General features: G+C 42.4%; 1 protein-coding gene across 3 annotated transcripts in view; it reads left to right on the plus strand.

The window, feature by feature from the left end:
- The window catches only part of OSBPL5 (oxysterol binding protein like 5), a 162,632-nt gene that overhangs the window by 113,177 nt on the left and 26,499 nt on the right, over window positions 1-22,956 (plus strand). For all 3 annotated transcript variants that reach the window (XM_033154204.1, XM_033154212.1, XM_033154195.1), the window contains exons 3-7: window positions 3,466-3,539; window positions 10,766-10,846; window positions 12,528-12,629; window positions 14,245-14,448; window positions 19,310-19,394. In XM_033154204.1, the coding sequence (XP_033010095.1) occupies window positions 3,466-3,539; window positions 10,766-10,846; window positions 12,528-12,629; window positions 14,245-14,448; window positions 19,310-19,394 (546 nt within the window). The remainder of the gene's footprint in view (window positions 1-3,465; window positions 3,540-10,765; window positions 10,847-12,527; window positions 12,630-14,244; window positions 14,449-19,309; window positions 19,395-22,956) is intronic.

A 22,956-nucleotide genomic window follows, 5' to 3' on the forward strand; every position in this document is an offset into this window, starting at 1 on the left:
CTTTTCTGAGAGAAAACGGTACCAAGTTTTGCACTGTATAAACTTAAAAGCATAAAAAATAAACAATAAAGTGACAGCAGTCTCAAATATACAGCAAGCAGCAGCAGTATGGTGTCAAAGCAAAACGTATAAATCCTTAAAAGGCAACACATTTCATTGAAGGAGCAGTATCACGTATCTCACTCAGGGCCTTTCCAGACTGCTGTTATTTTGGGGTGGAATTCAGTCACATGCCCACAAATTCAAGTTGCACAATAAAAGTTGATTGGAAGGTTTTGCCCAACAAACTCACCCCCCCCAAAACTTGACTTTTTGCAGTAAGGACAGCAGCAAAGAAATACACTGGAAAGTGTGGGCAATACTTTCTTTGATGCAAAGTCATCCACACCATAGCAAGCAAGTACCGGTATATTTGCCCTCCTTTTCTCCTCTGACATAAGTTCTGTTTGCTTCTTAGTTATATGATACACAGAAAGTCAACAGGCTCTGGATTGCCTGGCACAGAGATGTGGTGCTGAAAGTTATGCTTTTTTTATTCCATTCCATCTTCATTTTTTGCAGCAGTTTCATAGGCCAATCCTGTGCAAGTTTTAAGTCTCACCTACTGGGTCAGCCTTCCTTAGAATAAGTCTGTAGCCATAAGTCTATATTGAGGGAGTAAAAGGCAGCGAGGCTCCAATCCTCACTCCACTTACCTGGTAGTAAGCCTCATTGGCTTCAGTGGGACTGACTTCTGAGTAGACATAATTAGGCTTGAACTTTAAAACTGAATATTAGATTGACTGATAGTCTCAGGCGCGGAATCCTCTTTCTCACACACCCCTCCCTTAGTTGTTCTAGGTATTATTGCTAATAGAATATTGGGAGCGGGGAGACAACTAATTCATTTTGTGAAAATATAGCAAATGTTCCTCCCCAAAAATCCAAGGAAAATAATGCTTCACTAGTGATCGGCCAAGATTATTGCTTAGCAGCGAAGAAGTAAACTGAACCAATAACAACAACAACAACAATAATTAATTAATGTTATTACAGTTGTACCTTGGATCTCAAACACCTTAGCTTCCAAACAAATTGGCTCCCAAACAAATTGACTCCCGAACGATCGAAACCTGGAAGTGAGTGTTCCGGTTTTCGAACATTCTTTTGGAACCCGAACATCCAGTGCTGGTTCCGCTGCTTCCAATTGGCTGCATGAGCTTCCTGCAGCCAATCAGAAGCGGCACTTTGGTTTCCAAACGTTTTGGAAGTCGAACAGCCTTTTGGAACGGATTCCGTTCGACTTCCAAGGTATGACTGTATTTAATAATAATACTTTTTTTATTTATACCCCACGCATCTGGCTGGGTTTCCCCAGCTACTCTGGGCTGCTAACAGCATGTCTAAAAACATAATGAAAACATCAAGAGTTAAGCAAGAAGCAAAAGGAAGGAGGAAATTCAGTGACCAACAGCAAGTAAAAGACATGGTTGCTATGGACATAACTGCATCCACTGGTGACGTATTATCACACAGGAGAACACTGGGACACATCTGTGATTTTATTGAAGTCCCAAAATGTCCCCTCTTTGTGAAAACCAAGTGGTTTGGGAGCTGCGGCAACCTGGAAAGTCTGTCTAGCATATTCGCACACACCCTTTGTATCTGCCCCTTTAAATTCCAGTCAGGATGAACTGGGGCTCTGAAGGCAGCTATTGAGAGCTTCTGTTTTACCTTGTTCAAGGTAGCTTGGGTTTTCTCTTTTCTGTGTTCCATATCAGCACATGTGGTACAGGTGTGATTTTGTGGTGGAGTTTTGGGCTTAAATTGCCGCTTGTTTTTCTAAGCCACAGCAGCGTTAAGGAAAATGGAAGCCATTTTCTTTTGCGTTTGTTTAAGCAGGCATTCCTTTTCTTCTGAGTTTTGAGGCAGCTACAGAAGCATTTAAACTGGAAGCATAACCAAAGCCAGTGTAATCAATACAGAGCACATGGCAATTGTATAACCTTTAGGTTAAATGCAGATCCACAAAGGTATTAAGACATGCTCTGCTAAGTGATGTTTAGGCTGCAGTCCAGGGCATACACCCTAGACTGTAAATCCTATATGAAACATTTTGGACTTACTTCCCAGGTAAATGTGTTTTGGATTAGAGTGTCTGTAGGGAAAATGAAACGGCACAGGGAAAATATTGTTGAAATGCCAAGTGTTGTGGCAGAACTGATTCACAAAGCTGGGGGAAGAATTTGTGGTGTATGTGTGAGATGTCAGTACTTTCTCTTCTTAAGGTGTGAATCAATAATCAGGGCACGGTGTGACTTATTTTAAACTGTCAAAGGAGTAAATCTGCATATCTGTGAGCCATGAATCAGTCTTGTGATTCCCATTAAAAATAATTGGCAGCCTGGACCATATGTTCTCTCTCAGCAAAATGAATATGCAAGGCAAAGATGAGAAATTCATTCAATAATATTTCATCCATGTAAACACCATTGTACAAATATCTAGAATCAAGACATGTATGAGTGTGGCAGTGCAAGGATAGCCCTAATCCTAATATTTGCTTGACGGTAGCTCCATTGACCTCAGTGGAACTTACCGTGTTTGCCCAGGATCTCAGCCTAAGGCAGAGAATGTAAAGTCTTTCTCATAACAGGACTCTCAAATCATGAAACAAGGCAGATTAGACTTTCCTCTTTAATAAAGGTAGCCTGAAAGTCAGAGCTGATTTTTATTCTAGGCAGATCAATGAGAGAGGCAGAGAGCATTACGTCCTTCGAGAAATGCCAAGGAAGGGTAGGGGAGCCTTAAACATAAATAAAATGTGACTCCTGCTGTAGAAGTAAGTCTTCATAGGATTGGAGCAGTTTTACACACACATGCCTGTTCATCCCCTAATTGACTGCAAATTAAGTGATAAAATGCATGTGTGAATGGACATTAATTCCACAGGTAGAACTTCCCTGTCTGTTCCAGTTGTCTCAAATGTCACAGTTTTCAGTAGTGCCTGCTCTCATATTCAGCTAGTGCAGGCAATGGACAGAAAGGCATGTGTGAACTAGGCCTTGGCCAAAATTCAGTGAATGGCAAAAAAATATTCCATGTTCCAAATCATGTATAGAAATTGCATTTGACCTTTGTTGCTATTTTGAACAGATATTGGTAGCTTACAGTCTCCTAACTATGCCTACTCAGAAGTAAGTCATACTGAATTCAGCAGGGCTTACTCCCAGGTAGCTTAATTTCTGATTGCATTCTTTGCTGTGTGGTGGCTCTTCTTTATCCTGCTATTGGGCTAGGCCTTGGTCATATTAAAATACTATACATATTCCTACAATTATCCTACAGCAGCTCCTTTTTGGGGCAGGGCATGTGTGGCCATTTCTGTTTCCTTTAGAATTGAAGTCCTTTCTCAGGATCATTGTTTCAGCAGTCGTGGTTTGCCACAGAGCTCCTCGGCGTTTGACTTTTGTCATTTTGTTTCAGGGAAGGATATGGAAGGAAACAGTTTGCCCATGATGAAGGATGAGATTCCTCCGACGCCAAACTCTATTAATAAGGTAATGGGGCTTATAGGAATGCTTATTTTTACTGGAGTCCAGATGAAGAGCAGGGAGACAAAATGTCCCCCTCCTGTAATCTGATACTTGTATTTTCAGTGCACATGTAGTACATTTTTGTTGTGAAGGTAATTTTTTTTAAATGCAAACATTTTTGTTGTGAAGAAAGCCTCTCAGATAACCAGTGATTAGTTTTCTGTTTCTATAAACCTATGAGCAAACTTCTCTTGAACTTTTATTAGAGGTCCGTAAATGTTGGCTGGCCCTTTTAATGCCATTTCTTGGTTCTGATGTCACATTGAACTTTGGAGGTGCTTGGAATGCCTCCAAAGCACAGATCAACTGTAGAGATAATCCCCTACCCCAGCTCTTCGTTCAGGTGGAGGGCTGGTGTTTGTTAACACTCGCTAGAGGGATGCTTGACAATCAGGAGAGCATTTATACATCTCTACTCTGGGAAGCCACTCAGCTCGCAGTTCATTTCTGTTCAGTTGAATTCTGTTTCTTAGCAAAGCCTTGGAGTGAGTGATAACAGTCAAATGTCAAACAGAGCACACGAAACAAAACTGCTTAGGTTCTCCCAAATAGTTTATTCTAATTTCAGGGGTCCCTAATCCAGGCGTTTGGGGGTACATTTGAAAATTTAAGACTCCTTCATGGGCACCCCATAATACCTGTTTCACAGAAGAGAAATGGTTGATGCTCAGAGCCACCAGGAAAGAAAACCAACCCCCAACCAGGCCATCCCCTAAACCACAACCACAACACAACACAACCTTCTTTCTTTCTTTCTTTCTTTCTTCTTTCTTTCTTTCTTCTTTCTCTCTCTCTCTCTCTCTCTCTCTCTCTCTCTCTCGTGTGTGTTTTAAAAAGGAGAGGCAAAAGACAGGAGGGGATCTGAGGACTCCACATTGTTCTATTCCATTAGACCTTTTGCTGCCCCCCCCACCTTCTTTTAACATACTGTATTGAAAATTATTTTTGGAATGCCCCTTAGTTTTAACATTAATTTCCCATGCAGCATCAAAGCAGGTGCCAGGTGGCTTTGCTGTTCAAGAAAAACGAAATCTTAGTCTTCCTGGGGCTTACGGGACTTACTCCACGGTGCCTTGGACCCAAGCCAACGAAAACAAAAATACCCAAGGAAATGAAAATGAGCCCTCACCTCTTTAAACTGACTGTTGACTAGCCCAAACAGGGAATTTTTTTGTTCGGCTCTTCTGAACCTCTACAGTTCTTTTAAGAGGAAGGGAGTTCCACAGTTGCAAGAACGCCTCTCTACATGCCCATGCACGTCATCATCTTTAAGTCATGTTTTCTTCTAGTTTGAAGGTCAGCCACAGTTAACAGTAGCTTTAGCACAAGTACAAACAACAAGCCTGTCATGTATTTAAGTTTAAGAGCTGCAATGCAGGTGACTTTGGGCTCATCCAGACTTCATTTTATGCCACGACTCTAGGCACAGGCCCATGCTTTAAACTAAAATTCTGTGTCTTAAGTGTTTCTTTTTTGGCCCATTACTTTCCCCACGAAAACCTGCTCTTTATCACTGAATCAGAGCAAATGGCAATCCACAGAAAACACAAATTGCCATTTGTTCTGTTAAAGAGTGGGTTTTCCTGGGGAAAGCCAGAGGGCAAAAAAAGAAGTTGTTTTTTTTAAAAAAGTGCTCCGATCTTTAAAGCACAAACCTGTGCCTAGAAGCAGCAGGGCGAAAGGTAAGTTTGGATGAACCCTATGACTGCTTTTGTATTATTCAGTGCTTGTTGTTGCTCCAACTATATATACACAGACTGTTATTGTTGCTACTAAGTAATGTAGTAATGTATGGAATGTAGTAATATATGGAAGTGAGTACCAGTAGTAATGTATGGAAGTGAGAGCTGGACCATAAAGAAGGCTGATCGCCGAATAATTGATGCTTTTGAATTATGGTGCTGGAGGCGACTCCCATGGACTACAAGAAGATCAAACCTATCCATTCTTAAAGAAATCAGCCCTGAGTGCTCACTAGAAGGACAGATCCTGAAGTTGAGGCTCCAGTACTTTGGCCACCTCATGAGAAGAGAAGACTCCCTAGAAAAGACCCTGATCTTGGAAAAGATGGAGGGCACAAGGAGAAGGGGACGACAGAGGATGAGATGGTTGGACAGTGTTCTCGAAGCTACTAACATGAGTTTGGCCAAACTACGAGAGGCAGTGAAGGATAGGCGTGCCTGGCGTGCTCTGGTCCATGGGGTCACGAAGAGTCGGACACGACTGAACGACTGAACAACAACAACAACAACGTGGATATTTTAGTTCTTTCTATTCCTTTGTGCATTGCTTTGTGCATTTTGCCACTATTTCCTGGTTCTTTGTTTAGGGAACCAGATGATTGATTCTGATCTTGCTATGCTTAAAAGAATTCTTTCATTGCACAGTGTCACTGAACAGAGATTATTGACATACACGCCATCAATTCGCATGGGAAAATATGGGGGAGCCTTAGTACCACTTGTCAAAATCCTCATGCAGAGTGACTTTTGAAACATGTGGCAGAAAACATTTAAGGGCATGTTTGGTAAAACAGGTGACCAAACAGCCACAAGGTAGAGGAACCCTGCCATTGTGTGGCAAAGGTGCTCATCTGTTTCCAGCCAATTCAGTTTGACCATTTCACATGTCACAGCAAACTATATTCCTATGTAAGTGGCCACTCTGTGTGAAAGCAAGCAAGTGCAATTATATGCACTTACTGTATCACCTTTGTAAACAAGTATTTTCAAGGTGACTTGCAACACTTCAATAAGTCTCAGTCTGGGGAAAAAACCCATAAATTACGTTCTTTAAAAACAAGCAGCAGTTAGAGTAATGAAACATTAACTGCAGGAGCACGAGATTTCTTAATCATTTAAAGATGGGGCAAAATCTCTGTTTGGAGCCTAACAGAGCAAACTAGCACATGGGAAGCAAATCCCATTGAGATCAATGGGGCTTATTCGCAGGCCAGAGTGTTTAGCATTTCACAGCCTAAACTTCTTAAACCAGGCACTAGGTAGGCAGCCTTGGAAAATTATTATTATTATTATTATTATTATTATTATTATTATTACTATTACTATTACTATTACTATTACTATTACTATTATTATTATAACCTCAGCCCGGTTGCCACCTACCTAACCTGCCACAGTGGGGTACCTAATAACTTTAACAAATGAGAAGTTTCATGTGGAGTGTGATTGACTGCTGGGATTCCATTAGCTGCGGACTACAATACCAATCATCCTTCACCATTGGCTGTGCTGGCAGGGGCTGATGGGAATTGTAGTCCACAATATCTGGAGAGCAACAGGTTGGCTACCCTTGATTTATAAGAACACATCAAGCTGCCTTAGGCCAAATCAAGCTCTTTTTCCATCCAAATGTCACCACCTGTCCACAATTTTCCGGCTGATCCTTGAAACTGGAGCAGCCAAGGATTGAACTGTGGACCTTCTGCATGTAAAGCAGGGTGCCGTAGATATGGCCTCTCCCTTGCCGCAAGCTCAATGCTTATGTTTCATTTCAGCAAGGGATTGCAACCTTTGGCTTAATCCATTTGCTTTAGGGTAAACGTGAGTGTTGAGGTGAGGTCTGCAGGAAGGGAGGGCAAGGGGGCGCCGTTTAAGTCAGTCCTCCAGATGTTGGTGGGCCCTCATCCAGCATCACCAAGGATGGTGAGAGTTCTAGAAACATCTGGAGGGGTGCTGGTCCTCCATTTAAGTGTTCTGTGGGTGAGTTCCCAGGCACAACAGGCAGCAAGGGAAGCATGTGGAATTGCTTAAGACATAAGGAGACTTTGGGGTGACTGAGGGAGGGAAGAATTCAGGCTGCCGTGGCCAGGCACGTGATAAATATGCACAGGGAAAATGTGTAGCAAGGTGTGCTGCAAAGATAAGGACAAGAAGTGTGCAGTCCTGTTTTTCATCACCACAACAGCCACCGTGAATGAGAAATGAAGAACTGCGCGGGAGACTAGCAGACTGTCACAGTTACAACACAGTAACAGATTTGAGGGGTACTATCCTCTTTCTAGGGGTGGGGTGAGGTTTTGTTTGTTTGTTTCTCCCCTTTGCAAAACCAGCTGGTTAATGTCAAGTATCAGTTGAGCACCTGTCCATTTTGGAATAAGCCACAAATGCACTAATGCCTTATGCAACCAGTAGTGCTTTGGTGTTCCAAGCAAATTCATCCCTTTGGCCTTGTGCTAATGCATTTAATTAGCTTCTGTCCCTTTTTGCAGCACCGAGAGTTTGAGCAGTTGACCAATGACATTGGTCACCTGTTGCTGGCCTTTCATATCCTTTTTAAAACATTTATAATATCTTAAGGTCAGTTTGCTTAAGAGGAAGAGAAACAGCCTCTGAGGCACTATAAAATCTGTCATAAGTCAATTTTGCTGTTTCCCTTCCTCTAGAAGTAAGGGCTCATCAACACCATCCATTTAAAGTGCTCTTATACCACATTCATGCCCTTCACCAATGAATCCTGCAAACTGCAGATCCTTAAGGGTCTCCTAACAACTCAGCACCCTAAACAAAGGACAGGATGTGACCTAAATTACTCAGCAATAAGGCTCACTCTGTAGGTGAGCTTTCTTGGAAGAAAGCGGACATAGGATTGCTGCTTCATTTTTTTTTCTAAAAGGAAAACTGAGAAACTATTGAATACTAGGGCTCATCCAGACTAGTCCTACCACTTCCCCCTGAAGAAACCAACTCTCACCTGCTGAATTGGAGCAAATGTCAATCGGGTTTTCCATGTATTGACAGATTGCTCTGATTCAGTGGTAAAGAGCAGGTTTTCCCAGGAAAGCAGCAGGGCAAATGGAAAAGCTCTTGTGCATTCTAGGCACAGGATGAGCAAAGTGTGGATGAGCCCCTAGAGAGAGTGGGAACTGCAGGCTGCTGCACCCTATGCTACCTAAGCACATGTATTTTAGTTTTTGCCATCTGAGAAGCAGGGAAATTTTAAAGCTGAAAATAGAAACCACCAATGTTGTAGTAAATTAGTATATCATTTGCTCAGAGGCTCATCCTCTAGAGATGCTTTTTACTCGTGATTTGCGCTCATGATGCTATTGGGGTGGTCATATGTGTTCCTGCTTTCAAGTTTTGGGGTGGTCATAGTGCTTCATTTCCAATTAATTCATACCCTGTAACTTCTTGTTGAAATCCCGTAACTTTTCATGCCACAAATGTCCTGGGTTTTTTTGTGGGGGCAGGGTGTCTCAACGTTTGTTGCCCTGTAGCCCTTCCAGACACCAATAATGTGTTACGATTGGGGAAGCATCACAGAACAACTAGTAAAGCGGAATGATGTGTGGGTGATCCAGTATAAATCCACCATTAGTGTGTTAATTTGGTGTCAAGAACATGTTGCAGAATACACACACACACACACACACACACACACACAAAACCCAAGTCTGGAGGAGCTCAGAAACCAACTCCTGCAGGCACAATAGGCATAGCTGTCAACCTTCCTTTTTCTTGCATTGGGAAACGGCGCTGGAATAAGGGAATTTCCCGCAAAAAAGGGAAAGTTGACAGCTATGACAGTAGGAAAGAGTAGTAGCATAATTGGATATCCTTCCAGTTTCCCATTTTGCCAGCATGTCTAGGAACAAGATGCAAATGACGATAAACACTACAATGTAGTCTCACTGTTTGCCTTTTAACCTTCAGAAGATGACGATAGCTATCTTCACCAGTGGAATGTGTCGGTCCTAATACATGTAACTGCTTGCTATATATCCAGCAGTCAAAGAAACCAGGACCAGTCACAGTTGGCAGGAAACTCCGAAACAGAGAGAGTCCAGGCGGGTGTAGTTTCAGGAACAAAATGCCAAAGCATCATTTCCCAAAGCATAAATGTGTGTATGCAGAGCTCTTTGGGTTGGGTTTTTTCTGCTTTTATCCAAGAGTAAATAGATTTGGCTATCTTGCCTTCATCTCCTTTTGCATATAAGGCCTGGTTTGTACATAATGGGAGCCCATGCTTCCCCCCTCTGTGAACAGAACCTGTGTGAGCTTTGGGTTTGCAGACCACCACCCCCTCTTCCTCTTCCTCTCTTGCTGCTGTGAGGAAGAGATTCCTTCCTGCTCTTTGTTTTCAGTCTTAAATAAACCACAGCTTCCTGTTACAGTGGAACTGTGGTTTGATAGAATGAACCAGGATCTGAAATCATGGTTGGTTTAAACAAACTCCAGTATTTGCATGCAGCAAGGAGCGGTGATTTGTTGAAAAGTGATAGTGAGTGCTTCTAGCCTCCTTGCAGCTATGCAAGGGCAGGGTAGGAAAGGAGAATGTGCAAGCCCAAATTCACCATGGCTCTTTCACCTAGTGAGAAACTGTGGCATCCCATTGCATCTGAAGCCACTTCAAGTCAATGGTGGGTGATGGTGACCTAACTAGGGGACAGGTGTCTTTATAAGCCTCTGTACAGATGTAATACCACTGATCCCTTAACCTTAGGGAACAGCTTGAGCCAACCTGTGAATGTGTGTACTCTATCTCCTCCCTCTGTGGACCAACTTCCCACCGTTAGCTGTGGTTATATGTTACATCTGCACTGAGACAAGCCATGATTGGAGCAATCTGATTCCCTCGAAATTGCCTAACTTGCGAACATGCTTCTAAACCATGGTCTTATTTCTTAGGAAGATAGGAAACTGCATCATACTGATTCAGAGCACTGGTCAACCTATTATCTACTCTGACTGGCCATGGGTCTCTGGGGTTTCACACTTGGATCTCTTCCAGTCTTACCTGGAGATCCTTGGGATTGAACTTGGGACCTTCTGCATGCAAATGAAATACTCTGCCACTGAGCCACACACATTCTAATCCTTGGTTTACAAATGAGGTTGTGATCTGCATTCTTCATGATTTGTGTCAGTGTCCATGTTATATGAAATCTTGACTAATTCTGAAGGCAGATAGAAGGGGAAAGAGCAAACTCTTTGGGATCTGTCTCTGTCCCTAGTGGTCTTAGCATGGGGGTTTCAGACTGAGGTGCCCAGGATTATTTTGGCCCTTGGGCTCAGGGCAGGGACCCAGTTCTGGTACATGTTGGTAACTACTCAGTACTGCCTTTTCTTTACTTGGTGGTTAGATGATTATTAGTAACCATTGCTGACTGGTTCCTTTTTGTATTTTATTTTAAGGCGCCTAAAATCTTGCAATTCCTTCCATTCTAGATTGAATACAAATTTTGCAATGGGTCTGATAAAGAGTGTGTATCTCCCAATGGCAAAAGCAACAAGAAGGAGACTTTGAAGGTACGTATAGTTTAGATGTGTGGAAAAGAATATTTATTCTATTTGTGTGGGAAGCTGTTGCTCGAGGGACTGGAATCTCTTTCTCTTTGGCCCATAGGCCACGTTTCTGGAGTATCACAACAAGGCCAGAAATTTTTTTTCTTCCCTGTGGATTAGTTTGCTTTTAATTTTTTTATTTATTAAATGTATATGCCATCCTATACCGAGTGGTCTCAGGGTGGTTCACAGAATAAAATCAAGATGTAAAACCACAAAATACATTATAAAAATAAAAGCAACCCAATAGGCTCCCCCCCCAAAAAAAACACATTTTAGAAGGGCATAGGATGTAATTAATTCAAATTACAACTTTGCTGTGCATAGGGTAGCTCTTTTCTTCAGCTATATTTTCCAGAAGAATCTTCTCACTAATAAGATAATTTTAATCCTTTCTTTGAGCTGTCAGTGGTCTCCTGTCAATGTCACACATGTCACAAGTGGGCTTTATTAACACTACAACTGGCAACAACTGTGGAGGTACAAGTTCCCAGTGAAACAACAACAATGCAAGACCAGTTTACTTATAACCTCCATCCCTTCCTTATATGCTCAACCTGCCCTTGAATGCCCAGTAGATCATTGTGTTCTGCAGGAGCATTTCTCCTTAAAGTCCCAAAAATATTAGAAGCCCCGCTCTACAGGCACTTGGAGCAAGGCTTTCATTGTGGCTGCCCTTGTTCCGTGGTACAGCATTCCTGTTGAGATACAACAAGTGCCCATCAGAAACAATGGAAATCATGTTTGCTTTGACAAGCTTTTCCAGCTGAATGAAAAATCCTCTTCCTTCCAGTACTCATTTTGTATTGATTTTAAACTTGTTTTCTGTTTTTCTTCTGCTGTTTTCAAAACTATTTTATCTGGTTTTTATGATATGTGCGTAAATCATACACACATATATGAGTTACAGGTGGGTAGCCGTGTTGGTCTGCCATAGTCGAAACAAAATAGAAAATTCTTTCCAGTAGCACCTTAGAGACCAACTGAGTTTGTTCTTGGTATGAGCTTTCGTGTGCATGCACACTTCTTCAGACATATATGAGACACGTATAAGCAAAAGTGATTCATAAATTAATACTTACAGAAAAATAAATAAAACCTGGAGAATTCTGAAGCTGGGTATGAAAGTGAATTGCTTTCCTATGGTACTCAGTAAGGCTTGATATGCCCAATACCTGGGCTCCTTAATTAAAACCAATGGAAGTGGCTGTGAAGGATTCATATTCTGCCCTGTTGCCAGAATATAACTTGCTCAAGGTTACTCATTCAGCTCCATGGGCAAGTAGGGTTTTGAGTCTTTGTCTCCCAGGTCCTCATCTGACCCTCTGTAAGCACTATGTCGTGCTGCCTCTTTGAGTATAAAGGATTTGTTCCAAGCAGCTGTGGAACCGCATTAAGTAAGAGGCCAAAATCAATAGCAATTTTACCAGATAATAAAGCACTTGATGTCCCAGCCACTGTTTCACTCCCTACAATGCCAGTTGTTTCTCTAATGAATGCCATGGTCTCATCTTCTCTCCTCGGTTTTTCACCCACTTTTTTCTTTTCTTTTCTTTTCTTTTTTTTTGGCTAGCATAGGAGAAAGAAGAAAACTGTGTTCATGAGTGTTTTCACCCCTCTTTCCCCCATCTCTGTGGTCTAACAGGTACAGAAGAAGAATTACAGGCAGGAAAAGAAAAGAGCAACCAAGCAACTCTTCAGTGCTTTGAAAGATCCCAGTGTGGTCATTATGGCAGATTGGCTGAAGGTAATTTAGTATAAAGCATCATTTTAAGAAGATCCAGCTACTCTTAGGGCTGTTTGATCATAATCCATCAGCTGCCTTCTCTCCAAAGGTTGCTTGCTGCTTACAAATAGTCCTGTTTGGAGAATAAAACCTGATGACTCAAATACTATATTTTTTGATCCAAAACTTATATATGTCAAAATGAGCAATAAAATTTAGACTAAGGAAGCAAGGGAAATGGTTAGGAAGACTGATAGCCTGACTGTTGGCTCACCAAGGACTTCCTTTCTTTCAGAATCCCTTCCATATTAGTTAAAGGCCCTTTTCTGGTGGTGGTGTGGGGGAGAGGAGACCATTTTTCTGAAAATCACTACAATGTTAATTCTGACATTTATGGAAATGCATTCTTTAGGTAGAAAATTTAGGAATGATGGATATTTTAAAGCAGAAAATGAAAGAGCTTTCTTCATGCTCTCAGATCAACAGTCCATCCAGCCCAACACTACAGGCAGAAGTATCTCTTCAGCCTTGCTAACCAACCTCCCTTTATTTGGAGATGCCAAAGGTTAAACTGGTGGCCTTGTGTATTTATATAAAGCTGGGATTACCAATGGGGCAGGCGTATATGTTCCCACAGAGGTCTTCCCTGGTGCTCAATGAGTCTGAAATTAGCCTCAAAAGAAGCATAGGGCAGGTTGTCATGTGTGTGTGAGATGCTCACCACAGTTTCTCCTGTTTGCAGATATGCCCATAGGCTCAGAAAGGTTGGTGACCCTATAAGCCACACGTTCTTGTTGAAACTTCTAATCATTTCCTTTAAATTACAGCTTCCCACTAATTATGCCATCACTCTGCAATCTTGCAGGACCAAACCCTTACATAACAACGCAGTCATGAAGTCACCTTCTGATCTCTGGTGATCAGATCTATTACTGGCAGCCATTTTATGAAGTTCTTACTGACACTGGCTTCCATTAGCCATAGTTAATGGTTCACTTTAAATGTGCCTTTCTGATCTGTTTGTCCCTTCCCTGCTAGCACGTGGAGGAAATAAACTTTGATCTCAGCACCAAACAACGTATCCATAAGATACATGAAAGAGAAATTGGCTCCTTTGGTTATTTGAGGTTTTCTGCAACCTTTCTAGGGAGCCACTAAAACACTAGCTAGGCTGCAGTGGTGGTGGTGGGGGAAGTAGGAGGAGCAGACTTCCCCCCCCCCAAACCCTGGAAATGTAAAAAATTAAGTGATTTCAGTATGCATTGCCCTTTTGGATGTAAGAGGCTATAGTCTCTCTAGGGAAATGCTGAATAAATGTCCTGAGGTCTTGGGGTAAATGCAAAATTGCACCCTCTTAATGAGCTGCTTAGTGAAAACCAGCCCTTTTCTTTGCAGGCAGCTTCCCCTCGGAGTTTTGCTTTAGCCCCAAGTTACTTCATGAGAAATCATACAGCATGAGAAGCCACTAGGGAGAATAGAGCTCCCTTTCAGTATGGCTGCATCGTCCTCTGATCCTATTAAACAAGAATATTCACTGGATAGGGACTGTCTAAAACTGCTTCTCTGGATAGGGACTTGGCTTGAGTAGAGAGGGGAATAAATCCTCCTAATTCCTTCCACCCCCCTCATTTCTCAGATTCGTGGGACTCTGAAAAGCTGGACAAAGTTGTGGTGTGTGCTGAAACCCGGAGTCCTGCTGATCTACAAAACACCAAAGGTCGGGCAGTGGGTGGGCACCATCTTGCTTCATTCCTGTGAGCTGATTGAGAGACCCTCCAAAAAGGACGGCTTCTGTTTCAAACTTTTTCACCCGCTGGATCAGTCCATTTGGGCTGTGAAGGTAAGTGCAAGGCCCGAACTTGGCAACAAATGTTGAGCTTCCTTGAGGAGAAAACAGCAGGCCCCAAGCAGGCTCAGGAGTAGCTCTGGCAGCTATCGGGGGTCTGAATCTTGAAGAATTTGTTGCTGGGATTTATTGTGGGGAAGGGAAACCTCAGTAAAATCAAGAGAGATTTCAGCAGAATTCTCTTTTTGGGAGTATTCCTCATGATAGATCAGGATTGGGAAACTTCAGGGCCGGAGGACAAATATAACCCTCCAGGCTTCTGTTTAAGGCCCTCGGGATCCTCTCTAGGCTATGCCCTCTATGCCACTGCTCTGCACTCCCTTTGAGTGCTTTTGGTAGGCTGAAATGTGTCCTTAACCTGTGCTTGTTGCCTTCAAGGAGGAGGAGGAGGAGGTAGGGAGGTAGGAGGTCAATTCTCCACATGTAAAGTGATATTTCCTTCCATGCTGCATCTGTCCTGGTCTAACTAGGTTGGAACCTCCATGGGGACACAATATTGGGCATTGTATTTACCGTATATGCCTCTAGTACAATAGAGCCTTGAGCTTTTTGTGGGCCTCTGGGCCCACTGAAGACACTATTGCCTGAAGATCTTACATCTTCTATTTATAAGTAATCCAAGCAACGTTGTCAAGAAATGACGCTCTTTCCCTGAGACATAAATAAATAGCATTTGCCGCCAGCTGTGATGAATGAGAATGGCTCCTCACCACCTTCTGACACGTTCAGAGATTATTAACATCTGTTCTGAGGGAACAGTGCTTAACCACATTTGAATCTGGTCCATTCCTAAAGTAGCAAGTCTGCAGACTGACAGCAAAGATACTGTGAGGAACATTCTCAGTCTAAATTAATGCAGTGCTGATTGCTCCAAAGCAAGAGACTATAAATGGGCCCATATTTATGCTTGGAGAGCTGATATCATTTTTCACGCTGGCATTAGAAATATATGTCAAAAATGGAAGTACAGACATTCAGGTAAATGTCTCATAGCTGGCCACTCAGAACAGACCCATTCTTGTTTGGAAATGAAACATTCTGTTCTTTCTTTCTTTCTTTCTTTCTTTCTTTCCATTACATTCTAACATGCCAAAGTGCTCTGAAATAAAAAGATTGTGTTTTGGAAGGCAAAACAAAAATTCCATGCTTTTCATAGGATCAGCCAAAAAATCATGAAGAATTGTATTCATTTTTCAAGTTAGAAACATAAGAACCTGCCTTTTAGCAAGTCGGACAAATTTTCTGTCTAACTCAGCGTAGTCAACTCTGACTGGCAGCAGCTCTCTGGGATTTCAGAGGGGGAGACTTTCCCATCCCTACCTAAAGATGCCAGAGATTTAACCTGTGTGCAAAGCAGATGCTGCCTTCTTGATCCTGTTTGTTATGCAAACACACACACACACACACACATATAAAAAGGAGGGAGGTGCAGAGAAAGATGCCTTCCACAATGGATGCCACCAACATTCAGTTTGTAATGGTTATCTGTGATTCTGCCTACAATGCAAAAAAAATATTGGTCAAATTAGCTTCTAGCCGCTTCAATTCAATTGGGGTCTTTCAAATATTGAAACACAATGTGTGTTGTAATCAATCCTAATAATGAACATGAAATGCCAAGTTGTTCACTTGCAAATATTTATCTCGTGGGAAAATGTTGGCAGTCGTTAGAAACCTCTTTTTTGTCACAAAGGGTTTTGCTCTGATATTTGCATTAAAGGTAAAGGGACCCCTGACCATTAGGTCCAGTCGCGGACGACTCTGGGGTTGCGGCACTCATCTCGCTTTATTGGCCGAGGGAGCCAGCGTACAGCTTCCAGGTCATGTGGCCAGCATAACTAAGCCGCTTCTGGCGAACTAGAGCAGCACACGGAAATGCCATTTGCCTTCCCGCTGGAGCGGTACCTATTTATCTACTTGCACTTTGACGTGCTTTCAAACTGCTAGGTTTGCATTATCGCCTTTTAAATTGGGCTCATGAACAAATTGGTCTGCTTTTGAGCTCCTTAATAAAGCATCAGACCTGGGTACCTTAAGCCTGCCTCCTTCCAGGTGAACCATCAGTGATGTCATAACATAAGCAAATCTGATGTGCCACTATTCCACCCCTAGTTTTCACATGGCAAGCTGAAAGTTTTCCCACTGTGAAAATTGCATACTTTCTGAAAATATGTCACCTCAGAGAGAAGCCCTGACAACTTTCCTTTTTTGTGACATGTCTATCTCGAGAGACAGTGGAGTGCACCTTCGGGGGTGAAGTCAAACTGCTGCGTTAGCAGCACCAAAGTGACCTCCCCGGGGTGCAAGCCTGGGCAGTGTGTTTGTAGGTCCTGGGCTGCCCGGATGACAAGACCCACCTCTCGGCCTTACTGATGTGGTCCAAAGGAAAGCAGAGCAATAGGTTTGGCACTAGCTTGACCACAGGAGGTAATGACTCCATTCAGTGTGCATGATTAGCAAGCTGTGGCACATTCAGTCTAATCACTCCTTATGTGAAACCTTTGATGGAGCTGTATCACAAGAGAACTTCACCAGCTTTGAGGTTCAGCACTGAGACTCAGTTTTTGTCATCAGGGATGGTCTTTTGAGCTACATGTCATAGCTTGACTCTGACGTGAACACTTCAACGTGAGAGCAGTTTGGGACATTCTTTTAAAATGCTCTTTTAAAGGGTGTTGATCATTTAATCCTAAACTTGTTTACTTGGGAAGAAAATGAGTTGACTGAGTTAAGTGTGCAAGAATTGCTTGACTGCAGTCAAAATCAGGGAGTTTCTTCAGCTTTCTTACAGAAGCCAAGCTGCCTGATAGAATACTTTGAATTCCAGATATGTTGAATATTGATAAGCTTTTAAAGGTTCCTATAGAATGTGTATCAACAGTTAGCATCACAGGTGGCCAAACATGGACTGTAGGATTTATTTATTTATTGCAGTTTTGCATAAGAAAAAAAATATTTATTGCAGTTTTTTAGATTTTGCTCCTGAGGACCAGAAAAGTGGGAAATAAAATAAGAGGCTATCACAGATCATGTTGATCTAGAGATGATTTGACAATTCGAACTGCTGAAGCAACACATTTTCTGACCTAGTTTTTAATACCTAAAAATCTCTGCCAGGGAATGAGTATATTTATTTACCTTGCCCTCCCTGGAAGAGGCCAGGCTAAGATATCTTTTCTCTTTTGCAAGATGGGCTTGTGAATGAAACTGAAGCTATTGCTATGGAGACATAATAGACAAAATGAGCAGAGATGGGAATCTTATCATTCATCTTAGCAGATCACAATGCTGCAGCTGACATTAATATGAACTGGCAGTACTTCTAGTGGCCTTTTCCCTTTTGCTAGTTTTAATCTGAAAGCTGGGCTTTGGGAAACACTTGATGCATTCTGGATATGAATGGTTTTGGGCTTTTTAATATAAGAGATATGTGGGGGAGGAATCATGCTAATGCATAGTGCTAATATTTTTAGTTGGAGTAAGGCTTTAGAGTCACTTCTTTATAACACCAAAGTGTTTTAAATTATCTATCTGTCAACTAAAGGAACAATTGAGTAGCATCTAGGGTAGTGTATAAGGCAGCAATTCTAACCCAGCTTACTTGGGAAGTAAGCCCCACTGAATTCAATAGGGCTTAGCCGTTGTTAGGATAGTGTTGTGAACAATGATGACCCCCAGGTCAGTTTTCATTTCTGCCATGAACTTGCTTAGGTAGGCAAGTGCTCTCCTTGCAGTATGGGGCTGATAACTACATTGCACGGTTGTTTTTAAGCATTACTGATATTATGTACATGAAACATTACAGTGACATGCCTAGGAAGGATGCTTTTAAAACTCATTGGATAAAACAGGGTGCTGTTTCACAGAGGTCAAAGCCAACTTGCCAAAGATTTTACAAATTCCAGGCATATTGTGGTATATTAGAGACACAACAGCATTCCCCTAACCAGCCAATTTTTAGTCAACATTGCTTTTTTTAAAGAGAACTGAGGGATTGCCACATTTTTATGTATGGTGTAGAAAAAGTAGGTAGAAGGAGAATTTGTTATGATGCTAGAATCTGGAGCATCCAATGTAGCTGAATTCAGCTCTTCACACATCATTAACTCACTCTTAGCATGCTCCCATGGGACATGGTGATGGCCGCCAAATTAAATAGCTTTAGAGTGGGACTACACAAACTCATGGTGGACAAAGCTATCCTGGTGGTAACTGTTGATGGGCACCTTACCACCAGGATAGCTGTTTGAGTAGGCACACAAGTCACCTGGTCGCAGCCTCACCCACTATGCTGAGATGTATTGTGTTTTTATTTAAATTGTAGTGATTGCTTCTAAATTTACATCTATATGGCAAATCTGTGTCTTTGGGCAATGTGTCAGAGGCCACCCTCATTGACACCCAAATCCTCCCAGTCACCTTTTTCACAGGCCATACGTACAGCCCTCCATGAATTGAAGGTCATTTTCAGAAGTGGAGAACTTTTCCATACTCATGGAGTTTGCCACTAGGATTCAGAACTCTATTCTATGAGGCATCTATTTTAGACATAGCTAAATGCATTTTATGGGACGCTGGCCACATGACCTGGAAGCTGTCTGCAGACAAACGCCGGCTCCCTCGGCCAGTAAAGCAAGATGAGCGCCGCAACCCCAGAGTCGGACATGACTGGACCTAATGGTCAGGGGTCCCTTTACCTTTATCTAAATGCATTTAGGAGTTTGCTCTATTCCAGAAATGGAAGGCGGTTGCATACTTTTCATTTGTTTCATTGAATTAAAAGCAGAGAATATAAACTGAAACGGTATGAGAAAATGATAAAATATGTTTCCCTTCTTTTCATACATCGCTCTAGGGTCCAAAGGGAGAGAATGTAGGCTCAATCACACAGCCTCTTCCAAGCAGCTACTTGATCTTCAGGGCAGCTTCCGAATCAGATGGTAAGTTTTTGACCTTTTCTCTATTTCTACATGCTATTCATTTTCTTCCAATTAACCAGTACAGATCTTTCTGGGCAAGCAGATTTGCTTGACCCCTTATGATTCATGCATTGGGCTTCATGTAATCCATGTCATGCGCTCTGGGAAAACCACCTTTAATACAGTGGAAATGAGTGCAAAATTTTCAAGGGTAAAAGACTTTAAGGTGTTGTTTTTCTTTGTCATTACCATGCTAAACCCTTGCAGCTGGGGGAATTGCAGAACACTTAGTATTGACGTTCCACATCCCGCTTTGTTCCCCTCCCCTAGACGGCTACAATATATAATTAGGTTTTTTGTGGGTGGTGGTTGGGGGGGCGGAGAAGAGCCCATATTTCAATTTCTGGTCAGATGCAGGCAGCTCACGGAAGAGAGATGAAACCCAACCGGTCCCTCAGGCTTTTGCGGCAGTTTAATAGTTCCAATGACTGCCTATCAATCCATGCCATAAAAGCAATTATATCCTTAAAGATCAATTTAACTTGACATTTCATTTAACGTAGTTACAAAATGTGCAGGGTAAAGTAATATGGTCATTCTGTTGCTGGGGAGGGATAGCATAGAGTTCTTGTCTAAGAACCTTCATCCCAGCTGGAAAAAAGAGGTGTGCATAAGAACATTTTCCTTTTGGCTTCTGCGGACCAGATTGACCTATCTTGTTTACAATAGCCTTTGGCTTCTCTAACCTTTACTTGCGATGAGTTTCATGCAATCAGCCTTATGTACTCAAGCAGCAACCTGCTCCTTTGGTCCTCATTTAGACCTGTCCATCCTTGAAAACTGCATCTTGATGATGATGGAAATTACTGGTAAAATACTAACTGTGCTGAGTATTGTTGGTTTATCCTATAAAGTCTCAATTTTAAAACTATATATCTTTTTTTGGGGGGGGGGGTTGTGGGATGCTCTGATTTATCCATTTACCACGTTTGTACCTTGTCCTTCCTCCAAAGTGCTCAGGAAAGTTAGGGCCAAACCAGGCTTGAAGTCAGTTGTGTCTTTGCATTTAGTGTGCATGTTTTCACATGCAATTAGCAGCTGAAGGGGGGAAGATAACCACTGGAATCCCAGCAGCTGGGGAAATTAACCCTTTCCTCCCCTGCTGCAGTCCTGACCAAATTTCTCCTCTGATGCCTTTATTTTCATAGGGAAGAAATCCCCCATTGATGCCAGTCAAAGGATTTCCTCTCAATGCAAATAGCAGCTTCAAGAGGAGAATTGTGTGTGTGTGTGTGTGTGTGTGTGTGTGTGTGTGTGTGTGTGTGACTTCTTGCTCATTTTAACAGTGCAATACTGTGCATGCTTTATCAGAGTGAGTCCCATTTGTTCCATGGGTTGCACTCCCAGATAAGTGTGCATACGAGGGCAACTCGAGTTTGCTTTCAAGAGTTTGAACTCAGGTTGCCTTATTCTGGAGCCATACCACATAAAGAAAATGCTAACCCAGGTTCACTGAGGAGGGAATCATGAGAGGCCAAACTTTGTTAATCTAAAACCATATTGGTCCTCGGCCAATATTTTGCATATAACATTCACTGATTTACTAACACTTACTATTTGTTGTTCCTTTGGCATTTTCGTGGGAATTGAGTTGCCCTGGGTGAATATGGTGTGGCCTACAGCTGTGTTTTTCAATTACTGTTTTATCGAAATGCCTCAAACAAATGGGCTGAACTAACCATTATGTATGTTATAGTGTAGGCACTAGCCAAATAAGAAGCCATAGTAATTAGTCAGCTCCCTGGGCAGACGTAATTTTTCTTCCAGCAGGTGCCATTTATTCTAATTCTTGTGTTGGATCTGCTGGTGGTATGATCTAAATTCTCTGGTGGAGTGCTTAAGCAGCAGTCTTAAGGAACTGGTCTAGTGGGGAGAGGAGGACAAAAGGAAGAAATACTTCATCCCCTTCATTTCCCCTCTCTACACCAGTGGCAGCAGCACCAACCCCAGGGAGTGTGGGAAAATCTTCCTGGGCCACCCGCCTGGCCGCTTCACTGGTCTGTTCGCTTGCACCACCTACCTGGGCCACTGGCCTGCCTTCTTTCCACCCCTGTCTGCCCACCTTCCCACTCACTCAGCTTCACAGGAGCACTTGTTTGTCAGCATGAAGACGGACAAGGGAAAATACAGTATATGGAAAAAATCAAGATATATACGCCCTCTTCAGGAGAGCCATTTGAATGTGCAAAGGGGAAAGCAGGACAAGAACTTGGGGAAGTTTCCTCTTTTGAAATCAAACGTGGCCATGTTTGATTTTATTGGCAATTGGCCGATTACCTGTATATTTAATTTAATAGCACGACTGTCGCTGCTCCCAACACATCTCGCACCCAGATCCTGGGTGCCCCGCAAGATCAAGTCCAGGGTCACCACCTTTCTGGTTGGTTCCAGTATCAACTGTTCCAGGGCACACAATTTTGCCTCTTTCTCATGACTGGAAGGCATATGTAGCCAGTTTGTGTGAGGGTAGTTGAAACCACCCATTACTACAATGTCTCCTCTTTTGGATTGTTCCTTGATTTCATTCTTCATCTCAAGATCTCCCTGAGGATTTTGATCAGGGGGGGGGGGTGATATAGCATGTCTCCTTAAATTAATGCTGGGGCCCGTTATCGCAACCAATGATGATTCTGTGGAGGAGTCTGTCCCTTTGGGGATTTTTCACTTGCTGGACTCAATGCTCTTTATTGTACAGAGTGACACCACCTCTAGTGTGTCCCTTTCTGCCCTTCCAAAGAGTTTTGTCCAGAAATAACCATGGCGATTATGTATGGAGTACTGTTTTATCCCCAATGTTTTTTAAATACCTGTATGAAGCTGTTGGGAGCCATCATTAGGCGATATGGGTCTAGGTGCCATCAGTTTGCTGCTCACCTGGATCTCTTCAGTGAATATTTCAGATAGCTTGACAGAGCAGTAGTGAGGGGAAGAGGACACGTAATAAAGTCTCGTGCTGCCTGCTCCTGTGCAGCTCTCTTTCATTACGTTAGTGTTACCTGATTATCCAACTTGAAAGGTATCAAAATCACTCTTCTGTGACTTCTTTCATCGGGTTCCAGCATCACCGCTTTGGTTTATTTTGCTGGCAAATCTGAAGGATATGGCTCAGTGTGGGTTCCAGTGGAGGAGGTGTTGTTGTTGGCGGAGGCCTCCAGTTTTTAGTTTTAATCCTTCAGTTCAGCAGATGTGGTTGATTCTAAAAGCACAGCACCACCTGTAGGACACAAGGAAGTATCGCCCTCCATTGATTTACCCTTTATCTGATGAAGTCAGTTTTTTAGAGCAAGTGTTTCACAATACGATGGTTGGAGAAAAGCCAATGCAAGAAGGTGCATAAGACAACTCAGTCCATGGTCTAAATGCAGGGCCTTAAGTCCAGTAGCTGAACCACTTGTCTTGGTACCGCATACCTGTAAAACCTGGCAAGTTTAAAAATAGGATATGGACAAATAAAAATTCACATACTTCTGCAGTCTTTAAATATTGTCTCTGTATCCATCCGTTTCCCCTTTTATTCACTCCT

Source organism: Lacerta agilis, chromosome 1 (assembly GCF_009819535.1).
Source record: "Lacerta agilis isolate rLacAgi1 chromosome 1, rLacAgi1.pri, whole genome shotgun sequence".
Taxonomy (NCBI): Eukaryota; Metazoa; Chordata; class Lepidosauria; order Squamata; family Lacertidae; genus Lacerta; species Lacerta agilis.